Source organism: Geotrypetes seraphini, chromosome 3 (assembly GCF_902459505.1).
Source record: "Geotrypetes seraphini chromosome 3, aGeoSer1.1, whole genome shotgun sequence".
NCBI lineage: Eukaryota > Metazoa > Chordata > Amphibia > Gymnophiona > Dermophiidae > Geotrypetes > Geotrypetes seraphini.
In genome coordinates, this window is record NC_047086.1 from 121,576,960 (window position 1) to 121,603,942 (window position 26,983).

At 42.6% G+C, this 26,983-nt stretch overlaps 2 protein-coding genes across 3 annotated transcripts in view; both read right to left on the bottom strand.

Moving 5' to 3' along the window:
• Window positions 1-9,038: 9,038 nt before the first annotated feature.
• LOC117357196 (zinc finger BED domain-containing protein 5-like) lies at window positions 9,039-11,309 on the bottom strand. Its single transcript, XM_033937569.1, has 2 exons — window positions 9,581-11,309; window positions 9,039-9,094 (listed from the first exon to the last, which is right to left on the bottom strand). Exons 1-2 carry the CDS (start codon window positions 11,307-11,309, stop codon window positions 9,039-9,041), a joined length of 1,785 nt encoding a protein of 594 aa, XP_033793460.1.
• Window positions 11,310-20,958: 9,649 nt separating this feature from the next.
• Window positions 20,959-26,983, bottom strand: part of TRAM2 (translocation associated membrane protein 2) — a 134,387-nt gene continuing 128,362 nt past the window's right edge. For both annotated transcript variants that reach the window (XM_033939725.1, XM_033939724.1), the window contains exon 11: window positions 20,959-21,311. In XM_033939725.1, the coding sequence (XP_033795616.1) occupies window positions 21,238-21,311 (74 nt within the window). In that variant the 3' untranslated portion in view covers window positions 20,959-21,237. The remainder of the gene's footprint in view (window positions 21,312-26,983) is intronic.

Here is a 26,983-nt window from a genome sequence, read left to right on the forward strand (position 1 = left end):
TTAAAGTGAATTATAAGATGAGTTATTAGTAAGTACCATTGACAATAATGGGGCCTGTGTCACATAATGCAAATTCAGTTGCATTAATGCCTAATAAAATGTTCAATTCAGATTTACTAACACAAGTTAAGTAGGTGCCTCAGGCAATGGAAAGAGTTAAAGGCCTAGATGCACATAAGTTAGTCGGCAATACCGACAGGATCGCTGTTGGCTGATTCTCTAACCAATTCTGGCCAAGTGATTGATGCTCGACCGAGTTGGCATGCAAATTATTTGAGCTGAGGCTCACCCTAATCTCATCCAATCGATCGCTGTGAGAGCGATTTAAATGCATGCGCAGAGTATTCCTGTTGGTTCTTGATGAAATGTACGCATGCGCCTGTTGTTCATAGTTCATAGGCATGGTTTATTCACGCGTGCCATCAGCGTGCGTCAAAGGTGTCAGTCACAAAGCATTGTTGTCATAAAATGTGATATAAGGAATACTGGAAAAGATTTCCCTTGTCTTGGGAGTTGTTGGAGGTAGCTGTTGGACGGAGGCAGGCCAAAGTACACGCAGTTAACTTATACAGTTAACAAAAGCTGGCATTACATCGCTTTCATCGCACGATGCTCGCGGCTTCTCGTGCTGTGAAGCACGAAGAAGACAATGTGACCCGGTGATGTCACATACACGTGAGCATTGAGCATATATGGAAGGAGGTGGGGAGGTTGCAGTTTACTACGGGTAGCTTAGACGAGGGTGTTATATACTGGCCTTACACATTGATATCTTTGGAAAGAAAAGAATTGTGAGCACCCCTTATTCCATCACCACCCTTACAATTTTTTTGTGTACACTGAGATTGGGTCTGTATTAAACAGAACTTAAAACACGCGCTTTAAACACACACACTCACAATATGCATATGATAACGATATAAGACATAACACACACATAAGTTCCACTGCATATCTATATTTGTTTTTATAGTTTTATAGTATAACTTCGATACTGATTTTATTACTTTCAGGGCAGAAGAGTCGACGCTTTAAACACGTGCTCGCAATGCGCATACAACATGCATAATTCCACGGCATATCTATATTTGTTTTTATAATTTTAATAATTTTATTGTATAACTTCGATACGGATTCTATTACTTTCAGGTCAGAAGAATTGGCAAGGATAGTGAGCGACTAGTCACGAAATCACTCTTTTTTGGATCGGCAAACCCAATTGGTATTTCTTCTTCTGGTAGAAGCCATTTTGTGCATCAATCGTTCACCTACTTTGCATGGCATTTCAATACTAATCCCCTCATTTGCATGCTCGGAATGAAGAATGAGTGATTGCTTGGAAAAGCATACAGACAGAAGTTTTGTGCATCGGGTTGGGGAATCTGATCGATCGCAAAACTGGTCAAACTGGTTTAGTGACGATCATTAAGTTTAGTGCATCTAGGCCAAAGGGACTTGCCCATGATTACAAGAAGTGTTAATGGGGTTTGAACCTTGTTCTTAATTCTCAGCTCACTGTTTCAACTACTTGGCCATGCCTCTTCTCCAAGCTGGCTAGACAAATGCTAAACATATAAAGCACACAGTCTATAATTATAAATTCTTATAAGTCTTTATTACTTATCAAAACTTTATAGAAAATGTAGACATATCAGTCATTTTGACAAGTACATGCCTGCACTATGGATCCATGTTCCCCTTTCCAGAAAAGTGTCCCATTTGAGAGCAATTTATTTCTGAAAGCGGCTAAGGATATTAGAAGAACATGAATCCGTGATGGATGCAGAACTGCTGCTGCTTTCCATGAAATGCAATTCGGTGCATACTGAAAAGGACTTTTTTTAAAATAACGGAATTTGATTACAGATGTGCTTTATTTTTACCACTCTTGTTGAACTTGTCTCCAATCATTTGACATCACTTTAAAAAAAATGTTCTCATTTAAGGTTAGTGGGCAGCATAATTACTTTTGGGATTTAATCAACCCTTAAAAAGTATAAGACATTTAATCAAATGCATCCAAATTTATCATGTTTTTTACTGTTATGCTAATTGTTCTGTCTGAGAATGTTCACTGGTTGCTAGTAAAAAGGAGTAAAAATAATAAAGAAAACTCACACCACAGCCCAAGACCTGACCCACTATCCCAGTGTAATACAAAGAGGATCAAAATACACATGCTCACAGGACAACACATGCTTACAGCGAAAAAAGTAACATGGGAACAAAGAAAGCAATTTGGGGGGGAAGAGTCAATCCCACAGAATCTCTACACAAGAAAAAAGTGGTCTTTAGAGACAGATGACCTTTGAGGTAGATTTTTATCACTGTTCCCATCAACTGGAAGATAATTTCATTTTTCTAAACTTCATACTTATTCAAGCTGCTCAATATATGCTCTCTCTGATTGGAAGTCCTGCAATATCGTAATATGTGAACTGCAGTATCTCCGAACATGTGAACTACTAAGAATGTACACCAATGGGCACCTTCACCAAACTGTGTCAACTACCACCCTCATTTTACAAGCAGATCTTTAGGTTCAAGTAAGATGTAGTAATGGATTTAGTACAACCAGTAAGTATATAATGAGCTGCAGGGCATTTAGTGCCAGATTCTGTAACTGGGTGTCTACAAAGATAGATGCCTAAAGTTAGACATCTATTACATTACATTAGTGATTTCTATTCCGCCATTACCTTGCGGTTCAAGGCGGATTACATTATTACAGTATTACATATGAGGTATTAGGTCCTTTGGAGATACATAAGAAGTAGTCTGGAAATTTACTAAGATGGTAAGGATCAGAGTATTGCAGGTGGTGCATGCCAATCACACTTAGGCGACTATTACAGAATCGTGCTTAGTGGCACCTAACTTAAAACTTAGGCGCCTGTAATGTAGGCCAGGGTTTTAAAGGCCTACATTATAGGCACCTAAGTCCTTTAGAGAATAGCACCTAAGTCTAATCTCCACCCCACCCGATAGGCGCCATGAGATAGGTGCCTATATTTTGTAGATGCTATCTCCCAATTCATTTTTATTTTTTTGAATTATGAGCTTAAACAAAAACCCTATTCTTCCAAAAATACAGAAAACCAATATAACACAACCAAACATGTTCCGAACACCTCCTGCAATTCCAACTACTCCTTAGCAAATTAGAAAATGTCCCAACCTATTCCTTAAGTACTTCTTAATATCTTAACAATATGTACCTCTTATTGTCACAATTCTTATGTAATCCGCCTTGAACCGCAAGGTAAAGGCGGAATAGAAATCACTAATGTAATGTAATGTAATTAAAGCTCATAACTTGAAGTCAATTTACCAATTAAGTTAGGTGACTATTTATTTAGGCGCCTTATATAGAATTTCCCCGCTAGTGTGTGCTAATCCTTAGTGTGCCTCAGTAAAACAACCCCTTAGTTGAGCTGCATTGCCCAAAAGGAATACAGCTTAATTTCTCCTGTTCCTTCTATAAGTACTACAGAAAAAACAGAGTAGCTGGGCTTAAACTGAGGAGGAGGGGGGTCCCATTTACTAATAGTATGCTGTATCTGCTGAGGGCCCCTTTTTTAACTTACAGGCCTTGTGATAAATGGCATGAGCTTGCTGTTAATAAATGACACCCCTCCTCCTGGTGTTTAGCCCAGCACTTCTCAGCCCAGTCTTAGGGATACTCCCAGCCAGTTAGGTTTTTACAATACCCCATCATAAATATTCATGAGATATTTTCATTCATTGTGGTTATCGTGAAAACATGTCATTTGCCTTGAGAATTAGGTTGAGAACCCCTGGTATGGAATGTTTTTTAGGAAACTGGATCGAGTGCTTCATAACAGGCAGACTTTGTGACTGCTGGCTGAAATACAGAAAGAAATGTGGGAGAGGCAGGGGGGCCTCACACATCATATATAATAAGCCCCTCACAAAAGCAATATAGAAAAATGCAAGCAGAAAGAACTTGGTAAGAGAAAAAGGTACATCAAAACTCGTACTTTGGATTTATGATTCTGAAAGCCCATCAGCTATATGATGAGAAACAACTTCTAAACCACCAAACAGTTTCAGAATTAAAATCAGTTCCCTAACAGATTTTTTTTTTTTAAAGTCCTGATTTTTCATGGTTGGAAGTGGCTCCTAATGGAAAAAAAAAACTAAGGCCCTTTTCCAAGTGATCACAAAAAATGCAACTACTCCCAACAGCAAGCAGTCTCAGAGTACTGTAGGTATACCATTAATAATAATAATTGTTTCTATAGCACTACAAGATGTACACAGCACTGTATACATTATATTAAGGTACTTTCTGTCTCTAATGGGCTCACAATCTAAGTTTTGTGCCAGCAGCAATGGAGGGTCAAGTGACTTGCCCAGGGTCACAAGGAGCTGCAATGGGAACTGGACCCAGTTCCCCAGGATCTTAGTCCACTACACTAACCATTAGACTACTCTTCCATTCCAGATACATAAGAGGGGCACTCAATAATTTATCTACCTCAGTAGGAAAGTTTTCAAAAAAAATTTTGTTTTATTTTTCAAAAGAGACCTCTGATAGCTCCATATACTTCATCCAATTTTCCTGCAATGACTTTTAACCCCTTTGAAAAGAATTCTGTTTGACCTTCAAACCAGGACATCACAGCTTCCTTGAACGTCTTCATCACTTGAAAACCACTGTCCACAAAGAGATTTCTTCAAAACTCGGAACAGAAAATAATCTGTGAAAACCAGGTCAGGACTGTAGGGTGGATGGTTCAGCTGCTGAAACTCACATTCTCAGATGGTAGCCTGCGATTGTGACATGTGCACCGGCGCAATGTCATGAAAAAGCAGCATGCTTGCTGTTGAGTTTTCCTCATCTTTTCTCCTTGATTGACTCCCACAAAGCGATCATTGTGTTGGCGTAACTCTCCCTGGTTATGGTTTTCTTGTGTGGAATGAACTCCAACAGCAAAAGTTCTTCATCATCCCAGAAGACAGTTGCCATGACTTTGTCTGCAGATTTTTCTGTCTTGAACGTTTTGGGGGTGGGGATGACTTGTGCTTCCACTGTATTGACTCCATTTTGGACTTAGGATCTCTGTGATAGACCTATCTCTAGTTACCAAACGATGAAAAATATTCACTTGGTCTTCATGGAGCATCTCCAAGTTCTCCTGACAGCTCTGGAGCCTTGTGGCCTATTGACATGGCATCAGCATTCTTGGAAACTACCTTGCACTAACCTTGAACATGCCCAACTTTTCAAGAATTATTTTCTAAACGGTACCAGCTATTCAGGAAACCTTAATTCATTTGTCTGAGAAAATTAAATCCTCAAATTTCTTGCACATTTCTGTGGAAGTTGCTTCCTCAGGCCGTCCAGTGTGAGGGTCATCTTCAATGGATTCTCTATCTCACTTAAACTGCTTGCTCTAAAATTTTACTTTTTAGGATGATAGAGAAGACACACCATAAACTACAGTTTTCATGGATCTCCTTTGGCTTTTTCCCTTATTTTGTGAGAAATGTTATCACTGAATGGTGCTCCAAATCTAGCAGTTTCTTACGTGATTCACACGAGGACTCTCCTGACATCACATCTCTTAGAATGTTAGACTCGCACTGAGATGCAACTATGCTTGAGTAACCATGAGACATGTCATAACATTCTTGCTACTTTCTTTCATACTCGGATACACACACACAAACTTGTCATAGCTTCAACTGAAGATCTGGTTGGCACTGAAAATTAGAAAAATAAATGGTGATACTGAGCTGGTGGTATTTACTGTCAGCATACAAAAAAAAATCCCAGTTTCACTAAGGTGTGTCTACAACTGCAGAATTTCACTCACTGTTTTCCATGCAAACCAAAAGAATACTGTGATAAAAGGGAAACCTGCAGGCACTGAAATAAATCACCTTAAGCCTATTTCATGAGAGCACACCATACATATGCGCACATAGGGTCAGATTCTATAATTTAGGTGTGATTTAAAGAGTACAAATAGTGACTGGCCCAGTGACTACAGTTTAGGCACGCCCATTTACGCCAATTAACACCGGGTGTAAACGCCCACACCTAAATGAACATGAGAATAGCCTTACTGGGTCAGACCAATGATCCATGTGTCTGAATTGAAGAGGGCCTGGGATAGGCACTTGGGATCTCTCATAGAGAGAAAGAGATAATGGTTACTGTGGATGAGCAGACTAGATGGGCTATTTGGCCTTTATCTGCTGTCATGTTTCTATCAAGCCCAGTAGCACGTTCTCACGGTGGCCAATCCAGATACCTAGTACCTGGTCAAAACCCAAGGAGTAGCAAAATTCCATGCTACCGATCCAGGGCAAGCAGTGGCTTCTCTCATGTTTTTCTCAATAACAGACTATGGACTTTTCCTCCAGGAAAATGTCCAAACCTTCTTAAAACCAGCTACACTATCCACTCTTATCATAACCTCAGGCAATGCGTTCCAGAGCTTAACTATTCTCCGAGTGAAAAAATATTTCCTCCTATTGGTTTTAAAAGTATTTCCCTGTAACTTCGAATGTCCCCTGGTTTCTGTATTTTTTGACGGAGTGAAAATTGATCCACATGTACCCGTTCTACTCTACTGAGGATTTTGTAGATTTCAATCATATCTCCCTTCAGCCATCTCTTTTCCAAGTTGAAGAGCCCTAACCTTTTTAGTGCGCGTAATTTATAGGCATACACACAGCCTGCCCATGCCTTTCACATGGCCACGCCCCTTTTCAGATCTGTGCCTTAGAATTTATGTGCTACACTTTATAGAAAATTGTGCGTGAAAATTATAATTACACTTCTCCCTCAGTATTCGCGTTTTCAGCAATCGCAGTTTCGATTAGTCACGGTTTTTAGCTTGTTGGCTCCTCCCCCCCCAAATTACATCAGCTTGCATAGAGAAATTGCTGATTCCAAGCGTTTACAGAGAAAATCGCTGATTCCCAGAACTTTCTTCACTGAGTTTTGCCTCTCCTTCAGGAACAAGCCAGGCCTCCCACCATGTTATTCGCGGTTTCACCATATTCACAATGGTTTTTAATAGAAAACAGCGAATAGCATATTGTAGCGTGGCTGGCCCTTGAGGCTTGCAGTAACCGGCCCACGCTTACAATATTCTCACAGCGTGCTTCCCCAAGAGGGAGGAAGACCCTGTTGTGAATAAACTATCCTTTGTGAAAAAAACAGAATGGCCTCCCACAGGTAAGTTATCAAATAAGGAAAACAAATTTATTGTGTATCCGCACAAGTCCAAACAAAAAAGGCATGAAGGATCACAGTCTCGAAAAGGTAATGGCAAAAAAAATAGTGCAAGAAAAATCATACTATGTTTACCAGCCTGGTCTGGTTAATTCTTCCAAAGTTCTTTTACTAATGTCCCAGGTATAGCAGAGTCTCTGGCAGTCTTTAACTCTCAAAAGTCTTCCTTGCCAATTGAAAAACAAACTATGGCACGTGGCAATTTGCAGCACTGACTTTTCAAATGCAGTGGCAGAAGGCTGGCGGATTTGCCAAAAACGGCTCCTTGTTGTAAAGAGCTAATAACCCGCAAACCCTCCACTAAGGTGTTGGGCAAATCCTGCCCCAGCCTTCAGGATATTCCCATCTTATGGGAGATACGGCTGAAGCTGTTTCACTAAAGTCCAGTCATGGTTTGCAGCAGCCATCTTAAACCAAACCCTTCCAAGCACACAAAATACTGGGCTTGTATGCTCAGGACAAGTCTTAATTGCCCCACAGAAAAAAACATTTCATCAATGAACTCAAACAGAAAAGTTCCCCTCCAAGCCAGGAATGCCAAACATAGATTCAAACTTGACTCACTTCCATTTCCTCAATCAAATCCACCTCTGGTAAGGCAGTCTAATCCATAAGTTCTGGCTCAGCATTTACCAGCGTGGTTTCTTCTGGCTCCAAGTTCAGCATTTCTACATCATTTGGTTCAGGAGGAATTGGAGGCTCCTTCCACCTGAGAGCTTCTCCTGCCTCTCTCCTTCTCCTCGACAGCCAGCTTTCCAAATGCTGCAACGCTGCTGTACCACGCCCAGTCCTACTCAGGGGCCGGACTTCTTTCAGCTGAGGCTGCCTTCTACCCTGTTTAGCCAGCTTCTCACAAAAAGGAGTATTTAAAGGGGCCCTATCAGTTTTCACCAGGCTATGTTCTGCAGCAGGTCTGAACACAGCCTGTGCTTCCTGATCCTGTTCCTGCCTATCAGGAACACAGTGATTAGCCCGGACTAGTTTCAGTGGACGTTTCCTCCGGGGTTTAACTGGCACAAGGCTGGCATTGGGCTCGGGTTTGTGACATACCCTCCCCCTTAAACCATGACCACCCGGGCATGGTCTACCTTCCTCTGGGTTTTCCTGTAAACGGGAAAGCCTATCCACATTAGTGCTTAGATGCCCTGGCCTATGCACTACCTTAAACCTGAATGTTTGTAGCGCAAGATACCACCGGGTCAGCCTAGCATTGTTGTTTCTCATCGTGTTTAACCACTTGAGTGCCGCATGGTCTGTCACCAATGTGAATTCCTGGCCCTCTAGGTAGTGAACTAGGGTCTGCATAGCCCACTTTGCAGCCAGGCATTCTAGCTCTACTGTGGCATACATCCTTTTCTAGTGAATTCGCCCTCATCACATGTCCAAAATAGGTCAGTTTCTGTCTGGTAATCTTGCCTTCCAGGGACAACTCTTGGTTTATATCAGTGCTCCCCAACCCTGTCCTGGAGGATCACTAGCCAGTCGGGTTTTCAGGATAGCCCTAATGAATATGCATGGGTCAGATCTGCATTCCTATCATCTTCATTACATGCAAATCTCTTTCATGCATATTCATTAGGGCTATCCTGAAAACCTGACTGACTGGTGGTCCTCCAGGACAGGGTTGAGAACCACTGGTTTATATGATCAAGAACGCCAACGAAAGAGGAATCTCCAAAATTATAAGCTATACTTAACAATACCAAAAGAGATCAAACATTACAAAGACACGATAGCGATTCCTGCACAGCAAATACCACACAGGCTATCCAGTTCCTGTGGGCTGCATTTCATTTGCCATGTCAGAACTCACTACAGCAGCTTTATAGAAAGGGCCCTTAAAGCATTATTACAACATGGAGTACTACAAATTAAGAAAATAAAATTCTAGACTATTCTTCTAAAATTACAGCAGTATCCCTAGGCCAGTGTTTTTCAACCTTTTTTGGGCAAAGGCACACTTGTTTCATGAAAAAAATCACGAGGCACACCACCATTAGAAAATGTTAAAAAATTTAACTCTGTGCCTATATTGACTATATATAAAGTAATTCTCTTGAATAGGAATCAAATAAACACAAAGAAAGTATTTTATAATTACTTTATTATGAAATATTAAGTAAACAGAATAGTGAAAAATTATAAAATACTTTATTCAGTGCGAAACCTGGGCCTGTTTGGCTGAACACAAAGCTGATATTCTGGCTGGAATCAAAGAAAGACACACACGTAGCTCTTCGTCAACAGCTCTCAGTCTCTCTCTGTATTTGGTTTTTATAGCAATCATGCTTGAAAAGCTAATCTCACACAGATATGTAGTGGAAAATGGGAGCAATGTCAAAATAGCTTTGTTTGCCAGAAGGGGGAACTCCTTGGCGGTATCCAACCAAAAACTGTCCAAAGGTAGATCAGCAAATCTTAGCTTGAAACCACGATTTTGTCTCAGTTCAGTTAGTTCCTCCTGCTCCTGTAAAGTCATGTCCTTTCCACCAACTGATGCTGAGCTATAAGGGTCTCTAACCCAGTCAAGGCATTCAGTGGAGACTGAAGAGAAATAAAATGACAACTTCTCCTCAAGAGTTTTTAAATGTTTAACTATTATCTCACACAGTGCAGCAGTGTGAACACCTTGCCATTGCTTGGTGAGTGTGAACATTTCAAGATTGCCACTTTCCACGTGTTGATGCCAGAGTTGCACCTTTGAACGGAATCCATTTATTTTATCTGTACTTGTAAGCAGGTTTTCACTTCGGCCTTGCATTCGTGTGTTCAGTTCATTCAGATGATAGAATATATCTGCCAGGTATGCCAGCCTTGCACACCACTCATCACTTGCAAGCTGCTTTGCGTAATCTGACCTCTCATTTGTCAGAAACACTTTAAGTTCCTCCCGCAGCTCATACACACGAACCAAGACCTTGCCACGCGACAACCACCGGACCTCCGTATGAAACAGCAAGGTTTTATGCTTCGCTCCCATCTCCTCACACAAAGCTGCAAATATGCGACTTTTCACGGGTCGTGACTTTACAAAGTTTACCATGCACACAACATCATCCAACACATGAACTAGGACTGCTGGTAAAGTCTTGGCTACGAGGGCCTCGCGGTGTAAAAAACAATGCGTAACAATCACATCTGGATTTCTTTCCTTCACTCTGCTTACAAAGCCTTTGGTGCGCCCAACCATGGCTGCAGCTCCATCGGTGCAGACACTTGTGCAGTTTTCCCACTTAAGTCCTCCTTTTTCAAGGTATTCTGATGTGACCCGAAAAATTTCTTCTCCTGTTGTTTTTTCTGGCAATGCCTTGCAAAAAAAGAAGTTTTCTCTAATTGCATCACCATCAACAAAACACACATTGGCCAAGAGTTGAGCATGTCCACTGATATCAGTAGACTCGTCAAGTTGCAATGCAAATTTCTCACTGATACGGATCTTTTCCAAAACCACATTTTCGATGTCTGCAGACATGTCATTAATACGTCTGGAAATTGTGTTGTCTGAGAGAGGGACTTTGGCTATTTCCTTAGCTGCTTCAGGTCCGAGCATCTCCTCTACAATAGCTTTGCAGGCAGGAAGTATTAATGTCTCTGCCACAGTGTGCGACTTTTTTGACTTGGCTATAAGTTCAGCAACTTGATAGCTAGCTTTAAGAACTCTTTCATTTACCTTTGTGGTTTTTCTCATGAAAGTTGCCTGTTTCTCCGTGTTGTCACGCAGGCGAACAAAATAGTCCGCATTCTTGTTTTGAAGCGAAGGGTGTTTCGTTTGGAGATGGCGTTTAAGTTTGCTTGGGACCATAGCACTGTTAGCTAGCTTTTCACCACACACCACGGACAGTGGAGTTGGTTTGTTTGCATCTCCAGTGAAAGTAAATCCAACTGAAATATAGCTTTCGCTATATTGCCTTGCGCCAGAGAATTTGCTTGCGCTAACCATCTTTGCTTTCTTTTGACCCCCACTCATACTTGGGCTCTCATCTGGCTCCAAATTTTGTTCAGAGTCTAGTTCTTTCCTTTTCAAAAACTTGTCCATCACTGCAGTATCTCACTGTCACTCAGGACTTACTGCGCTTGTCTCCTCCAGATAGCCGCTGTCCGTCACACTCAGCACTCTTCTGATCGATCCCCGATGAGCCGGCGGATGACAGCTCCAGATGACAGCTCTGTAAAACTAAACAAGCCAGACCAGCACAGATCAATCCTACACCGTCAATCCTAACAGAAAACCATGTCTTTCAAACACACAGAACACAGAAAACACCTTCGCCTAGTATGGAATATGTCATCACAAACTAACCCCTCACCCTTTTACAAAACTGTAGTGTGGATTTTAGCCACAGTGGTAACAACCCTGACACTCATAGAATTCTGAGCATCAGAGCTGCTACCACCACGGCTGGCACTAAAAAACGCTCCACAGTTTTGTAAAAGGGGGGATAAAATAGAAATACACAGTTTCAACGCTGTAGCTCAGAGGTGCCCAAACTTTTTGAGCTTGTGAGCTACTTTAAAATGACCAAGTCAAAATGATCTACCAATAATAAAATTAAAAAACACAAAGCACACTATACGCTGAGAAAATGTTAATTATCATTCCTATTCTGGGTTTTTTTCAAAGAGGTCAAGGCAGATGACTCTATGCATTGTCACCTCAGTAACAACCATACAAAAATAGACAAATATACCCTCCATCCTTTTTATTAAACCACAATAGCAGTTTTTAGCGCAGGGAGCTGTGCTGAATGCCCAGCGCTGCTCTTGACGCTCATAGGCTCCCTGCACTAAAAACCACTATTGCGGTTTAGTAAAAGGTGACAATATTGTAAAATATAGACAGCAGATATAAATTCAGAACTGTGCATAGTAAGTGAAGGGAAGTTTTCATCTCTGGGAATTTACCCAGTTAACTATTAAGTTATTTGGGCAAATTCCTTTGAAAACTGTGGTAATACTGCCTCCACTTTGCTAAATTTAAAATAAAATCATTTTTCCTACCTTGTCTGGTGATTTCTGGTTGCACTTTCTTCTTCTGACTGTGCATCCAATCTTTCTTCCCTTCTAACAGCCTGTATGCTTTCTCTCCTCCACACCTCATTCCCTCCCCCAACTTTTTCTTCCTCTCTCCCTGACCTTTCTTTCTTTTTTTCTGTTTCTCTTCTTTCCTTCTGTTTCCCTGCCTGCCCCCTTTCTTTCTTTCTCCCTGCCGTTCCCCAAGCCACTGCCACTGCCGCTGCCATCGGGGAACAGGACCCACCAATGGATAACAGGCCCCAAAGCCGACGCCGACGCATGCTCTCCCTGACGTCAATTCTGCAATCGGAGAGGAAGTTCCGCCCAGCCAGGCAGCGATTGGCTGACCCGAACTTCCTCTCCGACTGCAGAATTGACGTTGGGGAGAAGAAGACTTATCGGCTCGATAGATTAGATCGCCAAGACAAAGTGAGTCCTGGGTGATCGACTCACTTTGCCTTGGCGAGCTACTGGCGCCCCTGCCTTAGAACACTGCCTAGGACCCTGGGGGAGCCCGGGCCCCCTGTCAGCTCCAGGCCCCTGAATGCAGGACTGGTAGTACTGCCCTGATGGCGGCCCTGCGGCACACCAGGCAACATCTCGTGGCACACTAGTGTGCCGCGGAACAGCGGTTGAAAAACACTGCCCTAGGCAACTTTCTCAAACACATGTAGAGCCACCTGGCCCCATCATCTTAGCAAACTGCCTTAGGTTTCCACTTTCTTCCTGTTCTGATTTATGAACAAGGAATCAAGTCTAATCCATTTCTAGTTTAGATTTCTCCCACATAGACAAACATACATTGAACAGCTGGAGTTGGCTGGGATTGTTTTGTAATCCAATAGATTATAGCAATGTACTTGACCATCTAATAGTTCTGGCATTCAGGAGAGTGTTTCTTACATAACTTTTAAGACCTGGCACATTGATTTGTTACAAAATAGACACTGGCCCTGGTAATCTAGCTGCTCAAAAGATTAGCACACACACAGTTGACTAATCAGTGCTCTCATCTAGTAAAACAATACTTGTTCCTCGTTTTACTCAGGATGCTGCAGAATCTGATATTGCAGGAAGAGGTGTTTTTGTATATTCTATCCCTTAAGATAATAATGCATGACAGCGCATGCAGCAGGGAAAGTAGTTTGACCATAAAATCTACATTTAAAAACTGACCCCACACCTTTATGCACCATGTAACACGGTCAACTGAAAGCTTAGGGGCTCATGCTCAAAAAAGATAGATGTCCAAAAGATGGCATCAACCGGAACTTGGACGTCTTACTAGTCAAAACGTCCAAGTGGCCATTTTCAAAACTGACTTTCTAGATGTCTTTCTGGCTGTTTTGTCTCCAGTGCATCTAAATCTTAAGGGGGCATGTTAGAGGCGTTTTGGGGAGGATTAGGAATTGGATGTTCTGCAGAGATAATCTAACTTAACCTATTTTAAAAATAAATAAGGGTAAAAAATGTGCCAAAACTGACCAGATAACCCCCCTCCTTACCCAAAAATGTAAAAGAAACAGTACATTACAGTCTGTATTACAGCTTCAGATGGCCACACAGACACAGCTCAGCACTCAGAGGAGCACTCTAAGGGGTACTGCGGTGAACATCACATTAAAAAGTCCCAGGTACACATCACTATAAACTGCTTATATTTTATGCCACCCCAAACTTACTGTACCTACATAAATGTGACAACTGCAGGCGTAAGGGTTATTATTGTGGTGTACAGTAAGCATTGGTTGGGTTTTGGAGAGCTCACCATACAATATAAGCAGGTTATAGTGACATGTATACCTGGGACTTTTTAATGTGACATTCACTGCAGTACCCCCAGAGTGGCCCTCTGAACTGCTCAGCTATCTGTGTGGCCAGTTTGCTAAGAATGCTGGCTGCTTGGATGTCCCAATGGCTTGTTTTTGAAGTTTTCATTTGAACATTTTTGCATTCGAAAATGGCCAAAAATGAGAGATGCACTAAGGGACAAAACATTTAGATAGGTCATTTTCAAAAAGAAAAAAAAAAAAGATAAAGACGTCTTATAGTTTTGAAAATGGCCATTTTCTCTACTGGATTTCTGGACATTTTTCCCAAGACGTCCAAACTCAGACTTAAGACACCCTATAGAAAATGTCCCTGTTGGTGTATTAAAAAAAAAAAAATTATATATACACAAAACACATACACATACACACACACAAGGGGGTGCTGAAATGTTCTCATCCCAACCAACCAGCTCCTAAATTCTGAGCGTTATTTTTCCATTGTAGCTGAAAAGTGTTATTTTATTTAGTTAAGTGCCAATTTGCAGAAACAAAATTCTATGTCTTGACATTGTTTTAGATCATTGATTAAATCATATTCACATCATTCTCTTCTTGGTTGAGCTGAGAACTTTTCAGCGTACAGCTTCAAGGAACACAGGCTTCATGACTGTCCACCTTTAATATCAATTCACTAGCTATTTTTTTTTTTGGTCGTTCTTGGTTCTTAAATGCTCCCACTACCAATATATATGCTAGAAAAATGTGATGCCTGTAAGGTAGATGCAGGAAAAGATACAGCTTAGTTACCATTCTCACTGAAGGGAAAGTGCTTATATTAAAGTATGGATTAGTTCAGACAGGACCCAGACACGGAGTTGCTTAGTGCAGACGTCTTTTCAGAGCCCTGAAGCAGCGATTACATGATTGTGAAACAATGGCCACCATCGGCAACAGCACGGTTTACGTTAGTGGAAAGAGCTGAACTTCTGGCAACGGCAAAGATCATTCAGACTAAGAAAATTGAATCTTATGATTTACTGAAGAACGATCTGCGAGACATTGTCCAGATAAGAATTTTTTCTTATCATTATAGTTTTGTATTCTACAAGCTATGTGACAGTGACATATCAAAGTTAAGTTAAAAGGAGGGTTTTCTTGGCCCGTGATAAAAGTTTGGAGGGTAGCTAGTGTATACAGTTCTTCCCTTCATAACCACAGAAGAGGCATACTCTTTGTAGCTTCTGAGGCCTTTTATCCTCCTTTAAGTATGATTCAGGTAGAACTTAATAGGGCAATTATACTCAGCTTTTAATGCTGGAGGATATATTGTGTTTATTAGTTCAGACAGGCACATTATTTCTAGCACAATGTATACCTTTTGCTGCACTAGAACCACTGACAGCCTGAAGCTGAACTACCAACAGCTTAACTTATACCTGAAGACGACAAAGCAACCTGCAGGGTACTCTATAGATACGAAACATACTCCGGAAAAACTGCCACAACCTAAACTAGATACAACAAAAAGGCAGAAATAGTCAAAAAGGTTCAAAAAAGGGGGCGCTCAGGGTCAGAACTGTGCACACCACGCAAGCCGCGTAAAAACTAGCATGGATAATACCATAATTAAAGGGTTCTCTCAGTGTGAGCGAGCAGCGACAGGAGACAAGCTCCAACGCTTCCCAAATCAGGTAGAGGTAATATATCCCCCAGCCGACTCTATCCTCTACAGTTGTGATTATGGGTTCCTGAAGAAGGGTTCATCCCTGAAACCAGCCTGGTTGAACCTGGGATCCTGAGGCGTCTGTAATCTTGTGCCTCAGAGATGTTCTTTCTATCTCACTTTTCAGCTAAGTTTACCATTTTTTGACTTTTTGCTGGGGTGTTGGCTGGTAGGGTTCATTTAGGGGCCGCTCAGGTTTCACCTGTTATTCACCTTAGTTGATTTATTCCTTTTGATTTGTGAATTTTCTCATTTTGATTTATTGCACACTTTGGGTGCTCAGTGATGGTGTGCGGGAGAGGGTATATTACCTCTACCTGATTTGTGAAGCATTGGAGCTTGTCTCCCGTCGCTGCTCGCTCACACTGAGAGCACCCTTTAATTATGGTATTATCCATGCTAGTTTTTACGCGGCTTGCATGGTGTGCACAGTTCTGACCCTGAGCGCCCCCTTTTTTGAACCCTTTTGACTATTTCTGCCTTTTTGTTGTATCTAGGGTACTCTATAGATAGCAGGATAAATTGTGGATGACATCAGACAGCATCAACATGGAGTTTTGCTGTAGTTGGGTACCAAACAGCACAGGCTCACTTTGTGCAAGTCACTGAGACATCTTGGCCTTGCAAGAGCACTGCCTGAAACTCAAGGATCTGCCATACAGCCTATTTAGTCTGCCTATCCACACCAACTGCTTAACTTTACAATCCCTTCTGCTCCTTTGGAGATCTGCCCTTGTTCCATGCTTGAATTCAGATATCTGTCTCCACCAGGAGGTAATACTCATCTACCACCCATTCTTTAGATTATCTCTGTAGATTATGTCCGAATCTACCCTCTTTCACCCTCAACTTATGGCACCTTGCTCTAGAAGAGTAGTGTCTCTCAAACTGTGTGCCCCAAAGAGATTCCGGGTGTAACATGAGAGATTCCAGAATTTTACCTTTTATTTTTTCAATTCCCTTCATAAGTATACACTAGAATAGATACATGTATGTCGCATATGCAAGACTCTTGTCAATGTTATGAGTGTCTGTGTGCATAAGGATATGACCGCCCAGACGAGCATCATTCTTTGATGTGATTGGTCCTTGAAAACTAACGGCAAATAATTTTATTTTTTATGCAGTAGTTATCCTAACTTGACCAACAAAACAATCAAGGCTTTGTTATCGTTTGGATCTTCTTATCTTTGTGAACTTGGATTTTCAGCTGACAGAAATTAAATCGAAAAGAACGACTGTAGATGATGAATGATGAAATGTGTGTTTGCTTGTCGACTATCGAGCTGCTGACCTCAAAAACAAGCACATCAATCACATTAATTAGCAATTCTATCTACTTTAGTTTCACTGTTGTTACAATTACCCATACAAAGCTTAAAGAACTTTGAATAACTCTCAAATTTAATTTTTTGTTGGTTTTGCAATTTTATTTCAATTAAAAATGTGCTGTAAAAAAACATTTGCCCCGTTTAGTGTGCCAGAGCTAAAAAAAAAGTTTGAGAGACACTGCTCTAGAGCCTTACTTTCCTTTGAAAGAGGCCTGTCCCCTTTGCACTTATACCCTAGAGAAATGTAAACATTTAAACTGAATCGCCCATATCCTGCCTTTCCTCCATAGTAAACATATTTATATCTTTAAGACTGTACTTATATGGTTTATGATAAAGGCTGTTGGGCATTTTAGTAGCCTCCCTCTAAACCAGTGGTCTCAAACTCAAAACCTTTGAAGGGCCACATTTTGGATTTGTAGGTACTTGGAGGGCCTCAGAAAAAATAGTTACTGTCATTAAAGAAATGACAATTTTGCCTGCAGTAAAACTCTTTATAGTTTATAAATCTTTCCTTTTGGCTAAGTCTTAATAATAATATTGTAATTTATAGCTAAAGAGACATATGATCAAGAAACTGTTTTATTTTACTTTTGTGATTATGATAAACATACCGAGGGCCTCAAAATAGTACCTAGCGGGCCACATGTGGCCCCTGGGCTGCAAGTTTGAGACCACTGCTCTAAACTATCCTGCTTATATCCTTTTGAAGATACAGTTTTCAGAAATATACGCAGCACTCCAAATGAGGTCTCAGACTTATACAAAGGCATTTTCATCTCTCTTTTCCTGCTGGCCTTTTGCACCCAAACATCCTTCTGGCTTTTGCTTTCATCTTATCTACCTCTTTCCACTGATAATGAAAGCAAGCCACATATTCACCAGTCGCCTGACTGTTAAAATTGATAAGCAGTCTAATAATTACCCATATATAAAATAGGAAAAGAAAGGAAAGGAAAGGGTGAAAAGGTTCTCTTGACAGTGATATTCAGCCACCATTTGGATAAGTTAGTTATAGACAGCCAACAGTACCCATAAATTCGGCACGGCATATATGGATTAAGTTACACATCATGGCTATCTTTTACTTAAATGGAATTGCCAAAATAGAACCAGACAAATACCTCCATGACAAAAACGAAAATCCAAACACAAAAGTTGTGAGGAAGAGAAGCCACCAACTAGGAATATGTCACCAAATGGAATCTTTAATAGGTCTGGACTCAACACGGCCAGTGTTTTGGCACCTAAGTGCCTTTTTCAAGAGTCAGCTACTTGACTTTAGCACACTTAATGATTATGTAATGAATAATATGGAATTTTTAAATAAAATGTTGTGCAGTACAATTGTGTAAACAGCCGAAAAAAACACCAAATCAGCAAAGCAAAACGCCAAACACTGTACTGGCTCAGAACTGACCCCATTCAAAACAGACTGGAGAACCACAAAGAGCCATTTTAAGGGCAGTGCAGTACAGCCGCAGAAGACAAAAAAAAAATGACTTCCTGCCCATTGTCTCCCCTGCAGTGACTGCAGCACAGTGGATAGGGTGGGAGAACTAGGGGTGTGTCACATAGGGCATGATTCTGGCTCGAGGCGCTCACACAAGCATTCCTGTGACTGACTGAATGACATCACTCCCTTGTGTGGGTGGTTTCATCTTGCTTGTCAAAAGAGTCCAGTTATCAAAGGATTTACTCAGAACTAGTGCCATTCACGACGGTTCAGTGAAAGGAAAGCAATACGGAGGCATCTGGAATTAGGGTGACGAAAGAGACAAACAGGCTTCACTCTATTTCCAAGCTCATATCCCCATTTTAATTTTTTTTTCCATTTAATTTAGTTTCTAATCCTCTCTGGATTTTACTAAAATTTTAGCTGGGTGCTGGGCCATTTCATTTGAAATGAAGACTACGGATTTATGTCCACATGTATCAGTGGGAAACCCCATAAGATTACTATCAAAACCACATGTAGTAGTTCACCGTGCCCAGTATGCACCATGTCAGAACCTCTGTCCGCTTTGTCCAGTGCAAAGCCAATAAATGGTGGTTCCAACAGAAGGGAATGTTGAATGGACTTTGAACCCGGTGATTTTTAGATGATGCTCAACAGGCATCAGAACTATTAAAAAGCAAAACTAACCTATAAGAACTAAATATGATGAGGTGTTTCTTCCACTTTTTGTCTGACTACAGTACTTACGCCAGTAGTTCCCAAACCTGTATTGGGGGATCCCCAGCCAAACAAAATTTCAGAATATCGACTATGAGACTTCCACTTACCCCGATTTCCATAGGTGGCAAAATAGCTGTGGAAATTGCAAGTCCACAAATACTGCAAAGAAATTCCCCGAAGAGCTTCCTTTGAAAGTGCGGGACAGAGGAATTAATACTTTTGTAAATCATGCATTGTACACATTCTTTGAAGGAGCACACTATGCATGCTGGGGAATTTCAAAATGAAATCCTCAAACATACTTTCACCTGTACCAAGAGGGTGGGTGGGGCAATTTTCACATACCATTTTAAACCTTTTGAAAACTGCCCTTAGAGGGTCATTTTGTAACAGGATGCCTAGGCAGGGAGGATGCATAGGATACATCTGTTTTCACAAAAGAAACACATGATATGCACCTTTAACCCAAAAAACCTCTCCAAAAGCTCCTGCACAAAGTTATACCAATGCCAGACTAATTTTATAAGGGTAATACTTATGTATATTGATAAAACACATATGCACTAAACACCAAACCCAACCCCTCTTGGTTCATTCTCACCCTTGTGAATGCTTATGGTGTGGGAGGGGTATCTATATGCTTAGATGTAGGCGCCATCTTCCAAGCACCTACGTTTACACATATTATATATACCTGGGCAGTTTTATAAGTGCCTACCTAAAATAACAGCCATACAAAAATACACAGATAGCAATAGTTTTGGGGGTAGGGTGGGGTGGTAGGGGCTGAAGGGAAGCAGATGCCTTTCCACACTTACATAAGGAAATATTTCAAGATGTATTTTCATTAATATCAACACACCTTTAATTTCTTCCCAGAATCAAGCTTTCCCCCCTACCCTTTATTTTAACTACTCCTGGCAGGTCATCTGTAAATAAATCCCCCTCCCTCCAGAAGTTTCATAGGAGAGCATCAAAGCTCACACCAAAGGAGATTATGCTGCTCCGCGACACAGGACATTTTCCTGATCCCATGAAACGAGACACACTGACATTTCATTGGCTACATTAAGCACTTTTCTTTAATGCTGGAATCAACCAGCTTTTGTCTAACTTGAAAATGGAATCTCCAGGTTCTGTTTTGTGACAACACAATGACTGGGCTTCTATATATGCTAGGGAGGGAAGGGACTTAGCCTGATGAGAGAAAACAGTCCCAGGATGCTCCACTTCAGTTGCTGCTCTAAGGAGCAGCTAGAATCGTAATCAGAATAAGAACAAAAACAGGGTTAAAAGGTGCTTATTCACAAACAGCTGCGCAGATCCTACAAGGCAAACAATGCTCATATTACAGCATCTTGGAATTCCCTTAAGGTACCCTTCATATGTGCAAAGGTGTCAAGTATATACATGGATAGCCACCAATGTGCAAGGGATAGATACTGTATATGCAAAAAAAAAAAAAAAAAAAAGGGCTCGGCATGGCATAAAGTCTGCTACCACTATGTTGCTGCTTTTACTGTATAACTGCACCCTCAGCCTCCCACCCCATACCCTTCCCCTGTTTCAGGGAACCAAAGGAAGTGGTGAATTGCAGAATCCATCTCATTTCTTTGTTTTTGGTTTTAAACAATGTAATAAGTTTAAAAAAAAAAAAAAACCAACCAACCTTGCGTATGTTCTGAAATGTTTTCCATAGTGTCAAGAACAAAAATGTAACATCTCCAGGTTCTAACACACTGCTAGGTGGGATAGACTGGATTTGGGAAACAGGTTTGGAAGGTGGGAGTGAGGAGGACAGAATGTAAATTATTCTGAAACAAACTTTTCAAAGGCACGTTTCACCCTTGGAATGCATAGGTTGCAAGAACAAAGATACAGGGTTGGTAATTAGTCCAGGGGAAGGAGGTGGCCCTCCCCCTTTTCTGTTATTCAGGTCTTTGGCTTTAAGATGACTTCGGTTTTTTGAGTCTAGGAGAGGTTCCATTCTCAGCTTTTAATAGTCCATTTTCATGATAGCCTGGAATGAGGAAGAGAATCAAAAAGAATGTCTGTTAAACAAGCACTCATCTCTGCTTTACTCCTGTACACAAAAATAAAATTATCCCAGGACAAGCAGGCAGCATATTCTCAACATATGGGTGACGTCAACCACGGAGCCCCGATGCGGACAGCTTCACAAGCAGACTTGCTTAAAGAACTTTTAGAAAGTTCACAACTGCCACACTGCGCATGCGCGAGTGCCTTCCCGCCTGACGTAGGGCGCGCATCTCCTCAGTTCTAGTTTTTCCACTGAGATGAGAAGCGCTTGTTTCTAGCTCTGTGCAAATTAGTGCATTTCTCACACCGCGGCTTTTGTTTTTTCTTCATTTTTTCTTGTTTTTAAAACAAGTCGCTGTGTGGCGCATCAAAAAAAACAACTTAAATTTGTTGGTTTTTTTGACGGCGGGGCTTGGTCTGTGGCCCCAGCCGCCAGTCTTCGACTTGGCTGAGGCCGTATTTTTTTCCATGCCTCGGCCTCTTACGGGATTTAAAAGGTGTAGCCAGTGTAATTGTGCAATTTCCATCACTGATCCACACCGTTGGTGTATTAAGTGTTTGGGCCCGGAACACCATCCAGAATTATGCGCAAACGAGCTCTGAAGAGATGTTCAGATCCAACAACTTTTCGGGGTCATGGATCCCTCCACAGAAAAGACTTAAGTTTGACCTCGGTCTCGCTAGCGAAGTCCTCGGCCTCGATAAAATCACCCTCACTAGTGAAACCCTCGACCTCGACTACACCTAAAGCCTCGTCTTCGGACAAGTCTGCGCTAGTCTTTTCAGGTACGCTGCTAATAAGCCCCCAGTCCTTCAGGCAGAGTCTCAGGCAATCCAGGCAACGAGTGTAATCGTGCCGGCCTCTTCGAGACTTCCAATGAAGCATGCCTCCAAATTTAGGGAATACTCATCCTCGAGGTCGCCCTCTCCAGAGCGCACTGCTGAACCCACATTATCAGCCTCATTGGTAACGGTGCCTGCTTTCCAGGATATGCTGGAAGCTATTCTACATAAAGAATTTAGCACTATGTTTGCCAAATTCACTCCAGTCTCGACTCTGCTCCCTGCAGTCCAGCCTGAGCATACACTTGAGGTGCAAGCAGCTGCTTCTGGAAGACCTTGTTCTTCGTCCTCCAGTCAGTCCTCATCTAGACACTCCAGATTCAAGACTCCAGCTCACAAGTCTCGACCTTCAGCTTCATCCAAGACTCACAGGTCTCGGTCCCCTGCTACCACTACAGTCATAAGGTCTCGATCTCGTTCCTCACGAGGCATCTCTCACCATCGAGATGCTTCTCCCATTCAAAGCAAGCCATGGATCCCTATCTACCTTGTTCTTTGAGGCCAATCAGGGATTCTCACACTGCTTCTTCCAGGCAGCATAGCCTGTCCAGGCATCCTACTCGACGCAGGTCTTTGTCTCGTGACCGGTGAGCTCGCACACCTCGTTCCCCAACAACTCGAGGCTCTTCGAGGCTCCATACACCTCTCTCGAGGCATTATTCGGGGGACCCTCGTCAACTTCAAAAGTCTAGTTCCCAGCAGCCTGTTTCTGCGAGGCATGAGCCGGAGCATTCGGTCTCTCAGGCTCCTCTTGGATCTCCAGCACACTCTGCCAAGCACAAGCACTCCATTACCCCACCTTCTTCACATATTGGCAGCTGTTTTGTGTCTCTGACTTTGGATCCTGATAGTCAATACCAGTACTCCAGGGAAGCTTCATCTTCTTTTTCTGTAGCACCTCACTCTCGCTCTTCTTCCCCTCAAAAAGAATACACATCTTCTGGGCCAGTGTCTTTTTCCAAATTTATTTATCAGATGGTAAAGATCTTCAGAATAATCTGCAATCTGATTCTAAATATACACCTGAATATTTGGCAGTTGAAGATGCCACATCCTCCCAAAGACACTTTGTGGCTACCCATAAAGGGCATCCTTTGTCAAAATGGAATCTCGTTACCGCATGATACATTGTAAAGGGTTTGAGAAACCACAACTATCTCACCAATCTTTAGTGGTTGCAGTGGCGTACCTAGGGTATGTGGCACCCGGGGCCCATAATTTTTTGACACCCCCCCCCCCATGTAAAAAAATATTTTTTGTAATAACCATGAAACTGAATAAATGGTCATAATAGAAACAGGCAGTGAAAATTTTATTTTATTGAACCTCATATATGTAACCATTATTCCAAACATACCATAACATAACATAAATTATGTCTGAATTGTCATGACATCAGAAGTAGTTGCAGGTGATGCTTGGGACAGTTCTGATTGTGTTAGTTCGGTTTTATGTGTTTTTTGAAGGTTTTGTAGTTTGTGGTCGAGGTCAATAGGTTGTAGAGTTGGGGGTCTGTAGAGTTGGGGGTCGAGTGTTAGGAGGTTGTCGAACTGTTTTTTTCTTTGGACGTTTTTGGTTGGAGGGTGTGTGAATGGTGCGTGAGTTCTCCTATGTCTGGTTGAGGTGGATTGAATTATTTAGCTGAAGAAATTAGTTACCCCCCCATTCCACACACACATTAATTCTCTTCCATTTTTGTTCCCATTATAAAAAACACTGCTAAGTTCTCAGAAAAAAAATACATTAAAATAAGAAGTGAAGCGCTGGGAGGCGTACTGTTCTCTCTCACAGCTAGTTCTAAGTTCTCAGCGGGAGTGCGTTACGTCAATCTAAACTGCAATCTCATGATTCTGTAGGTTTCTACCTCTGCACAGTGTTATGATGTATAGCACTGCATGATCTCTGCTATGTTTTCTTGTGTACCAACATTACCTTTGTATTGCTGACGGCAGTGGCTGTCCCATTGTTTCTTGTCTTAATAAACATGATATTAAAAAAAAAAAAAAAAAAAAGAAGTGAAAACAAAGGCCCCTTCAGATGAGAACATAACATAAGAATAGCCTAACTGGGTCAGACCAATGGTCCATCATGCCCAGAGCCCATTCTCATGGAAGCCAATCCAGGTCACTAGTACCTGGTCAAAATCCAAAGAGTAGCAACATTCCATGCTACCGATCCAGGGCAAGCAGATGTTTCCCCCATGTCTTAATAACAGACTATGGACTTTTCCTCCAGGAATTTGTCCAAACCTTTCTTAAAACCAGCTACGCTATCTGCTTTTACCATAACTTCTGGCCACTTCATTTTTAAGCTGAGATCTTTCCTTCCAAACAGAGACTTTGCTAGATGTCAAATACAGCACAAGGTAACTTCACACAGACTTAGCTGTGCAGGAAATGTGAATCTCCTCATACACCCACCATATAGTGCAAAAATGTGCAAAGGTCTGGTTTTTTTCTTTCGATCACTACATAGACTAATGCCACACAAGCAGCGCTGTTACAAACATATTCTGTAGGTCAGTGCTAAGGTTAACAGAGTTTCCTTCCTTGGACCAGAAGGAGATACTGACAAACCCCTGGAAGAGATCCCAAAACAACTACCCAGGAGCAACACCCAAAGACCCACTCAGTGTGTGAACCAGTTGAGTTGAGTGGACTAACTGGGGGGTGGAAATGGGCCCGGAGTTTGCTCAGCAGAATTTCCCAGATCACCTCTTCCTCTCAACACATTGACACGCTGCCGCCACCAACGCTAGGAACACCTCACCGGGTAGGCCAGCAATGCTATAAACTTTATAAAACACATTATTATATTTTCTTATAAAGCACATATTTTAACTGAACTCTCTGACATCCTCAGCCTTTCCATTCACAAAAATAGAAGGAAGAAAAGTTCCCATTTCCTGCTGTCTCATGTCCCCGGCCTATACAATATTTTTCTTCTGCAGAGTGCAGACCCTTCAAAAATCTGACCAAATCCTCATTTCACTTGCATTATAAAGTACTGAGGATGCCATCTGCTACTAAGACAGTAGCGCAAACTAGTGCTGCCAGATTCAGGAAAAAAAATTTCGATTCGATTCAGCCTATTGAATTGGTTTATCGATTTGATTTTCCTGCCCAATTGGGTGTTTTTTTCAAACATCCTGGTGGGTTTATTTTATAGCTTTTTCATCCCCCCCCCCCCCCTTTGGCTTCTCCTAACCACACTAGCGCTGTGGTGTAAATAAAATAAAGAAACAAAAAGGACTTTTCCTCTCTCTGTTAAATCCTAGCTCACGTTTGCGGTCTAACACCAGCTCTGGCAGGATACACATTTCAAATCTGACATATTGTAATCACAAAACAGAAAATAAAATTAGTTTTTCTACCTTTTTGTTGTCTGGTTATTTTTCTAATCTTGTTGGTCCAAGGCTCTGGTTGTCTTCTGATAACTTGCTTGCCAGGGTCTCCTTCTTTCTTCTTTCTCCGTGCTAACCATTCATCTGCCATCTCTGTCCTCCCCTTCCGTTTCCCTTCCCTCCCCCGGATGTCTGGCATCTTTCCTTTTTTTGTCTCCCTCCACAGATCCACATTTTCTTAACTACCCTTTCATCCAGCAGCTCTCCCTCCTTCCCCACCACCCCAGGGTCCACCATCTCTCCCTTTCTTTTCCCAACTACCCTCCTAACCAGTATCTCTATCCCCCCCCCTCAACACCATCCCTTGTGTCCAACTTCTCTCCCTTTCTGTTCCTTCCCTCCCTAAAAACCATGTCCATCATCTCTCTCTCTCTCCTCTATTTTCAGACCCATTATTTCTTCCCACCCAAAGTCCGGCATATGCACGTCTCTTTGAACCCCTCTCCCTTCCCTCCGTGTACTTCTACACCAGGGCCCCCCCTCCCCTGAAGGCTTGTCCCCCCCCCTTAAAGGTCTGCATCCCACCCCTGAAGGCCTGTCTTCCCCTTGAAGACCTGCCTGCACCCCCCCGAAGGCCTGCATCCCCCTTGAAGGCCTGTCCCCCCCTTTGAAGGCCTGCTTGACTGTTCCCCTTGAAGGCCTGCCCTCCCCTGAAGGCCTACACCCCCCTCGAAGGCCTACACCCCCCTCGAAGGCCTACACCCCCTCGAAGGCCTACACCCCTCGAAGGTCTGCACCCCCCGAAGGCCTACACCCCCCTTGAAGGCCTGCCTGTCCCCCCCTTGAAGGCCTGTTCCCTCCCTGGAAAGCCTGTCCCCCCCCCTAAGGCCTGCACCCCCCCCCACGGCCTGTCACCCCCCCCGAAGGCCTGCCTGTCCCCCTTGAAGGCCTATCGTCCCCCCCTGAAGGCCTGCACCCCCCGAAGGCTTGTCCCCCCTTTGAAGGCTTGCCTGCCTGTTCTCCATGAAGGCCTGTCACCCCCCCTCCACAAGGTCTGCCTGCCCGCCCCACCCTGAAGGCCTGCTGCCCCCCCCCCTACCTCGAAGGACCGCTCGGCCCCACCACCACCACGAAGCACTGCTTATTCCTCCGGCCTCCCCGCTTCATTTCTCTGGGGAAACAGCCTGCAGCAAGATCGCACGATGCCAGCGATCTTTGCTTGCTTCGGCTGTTTCCTCCGCTGCGGTCCCGCCCTTCCTCTGACGTCAGAGGAGGGGCGGGACCGTGGCAGAGGAAACAGCCGAAGCAGGCAAAGATTGCTGGCATCGCAATCTTGCTGCAGGCTGTTTCCAGACGCGACACCCGGCGCAGGGTGGGGGGACCGGACCGGACCAGGAGCACCCCCTCAGGGCTTGGCACCCGGGGCGGACCTCCCCCCCCTTGGTACGCCACTGAGTGGTTGAATC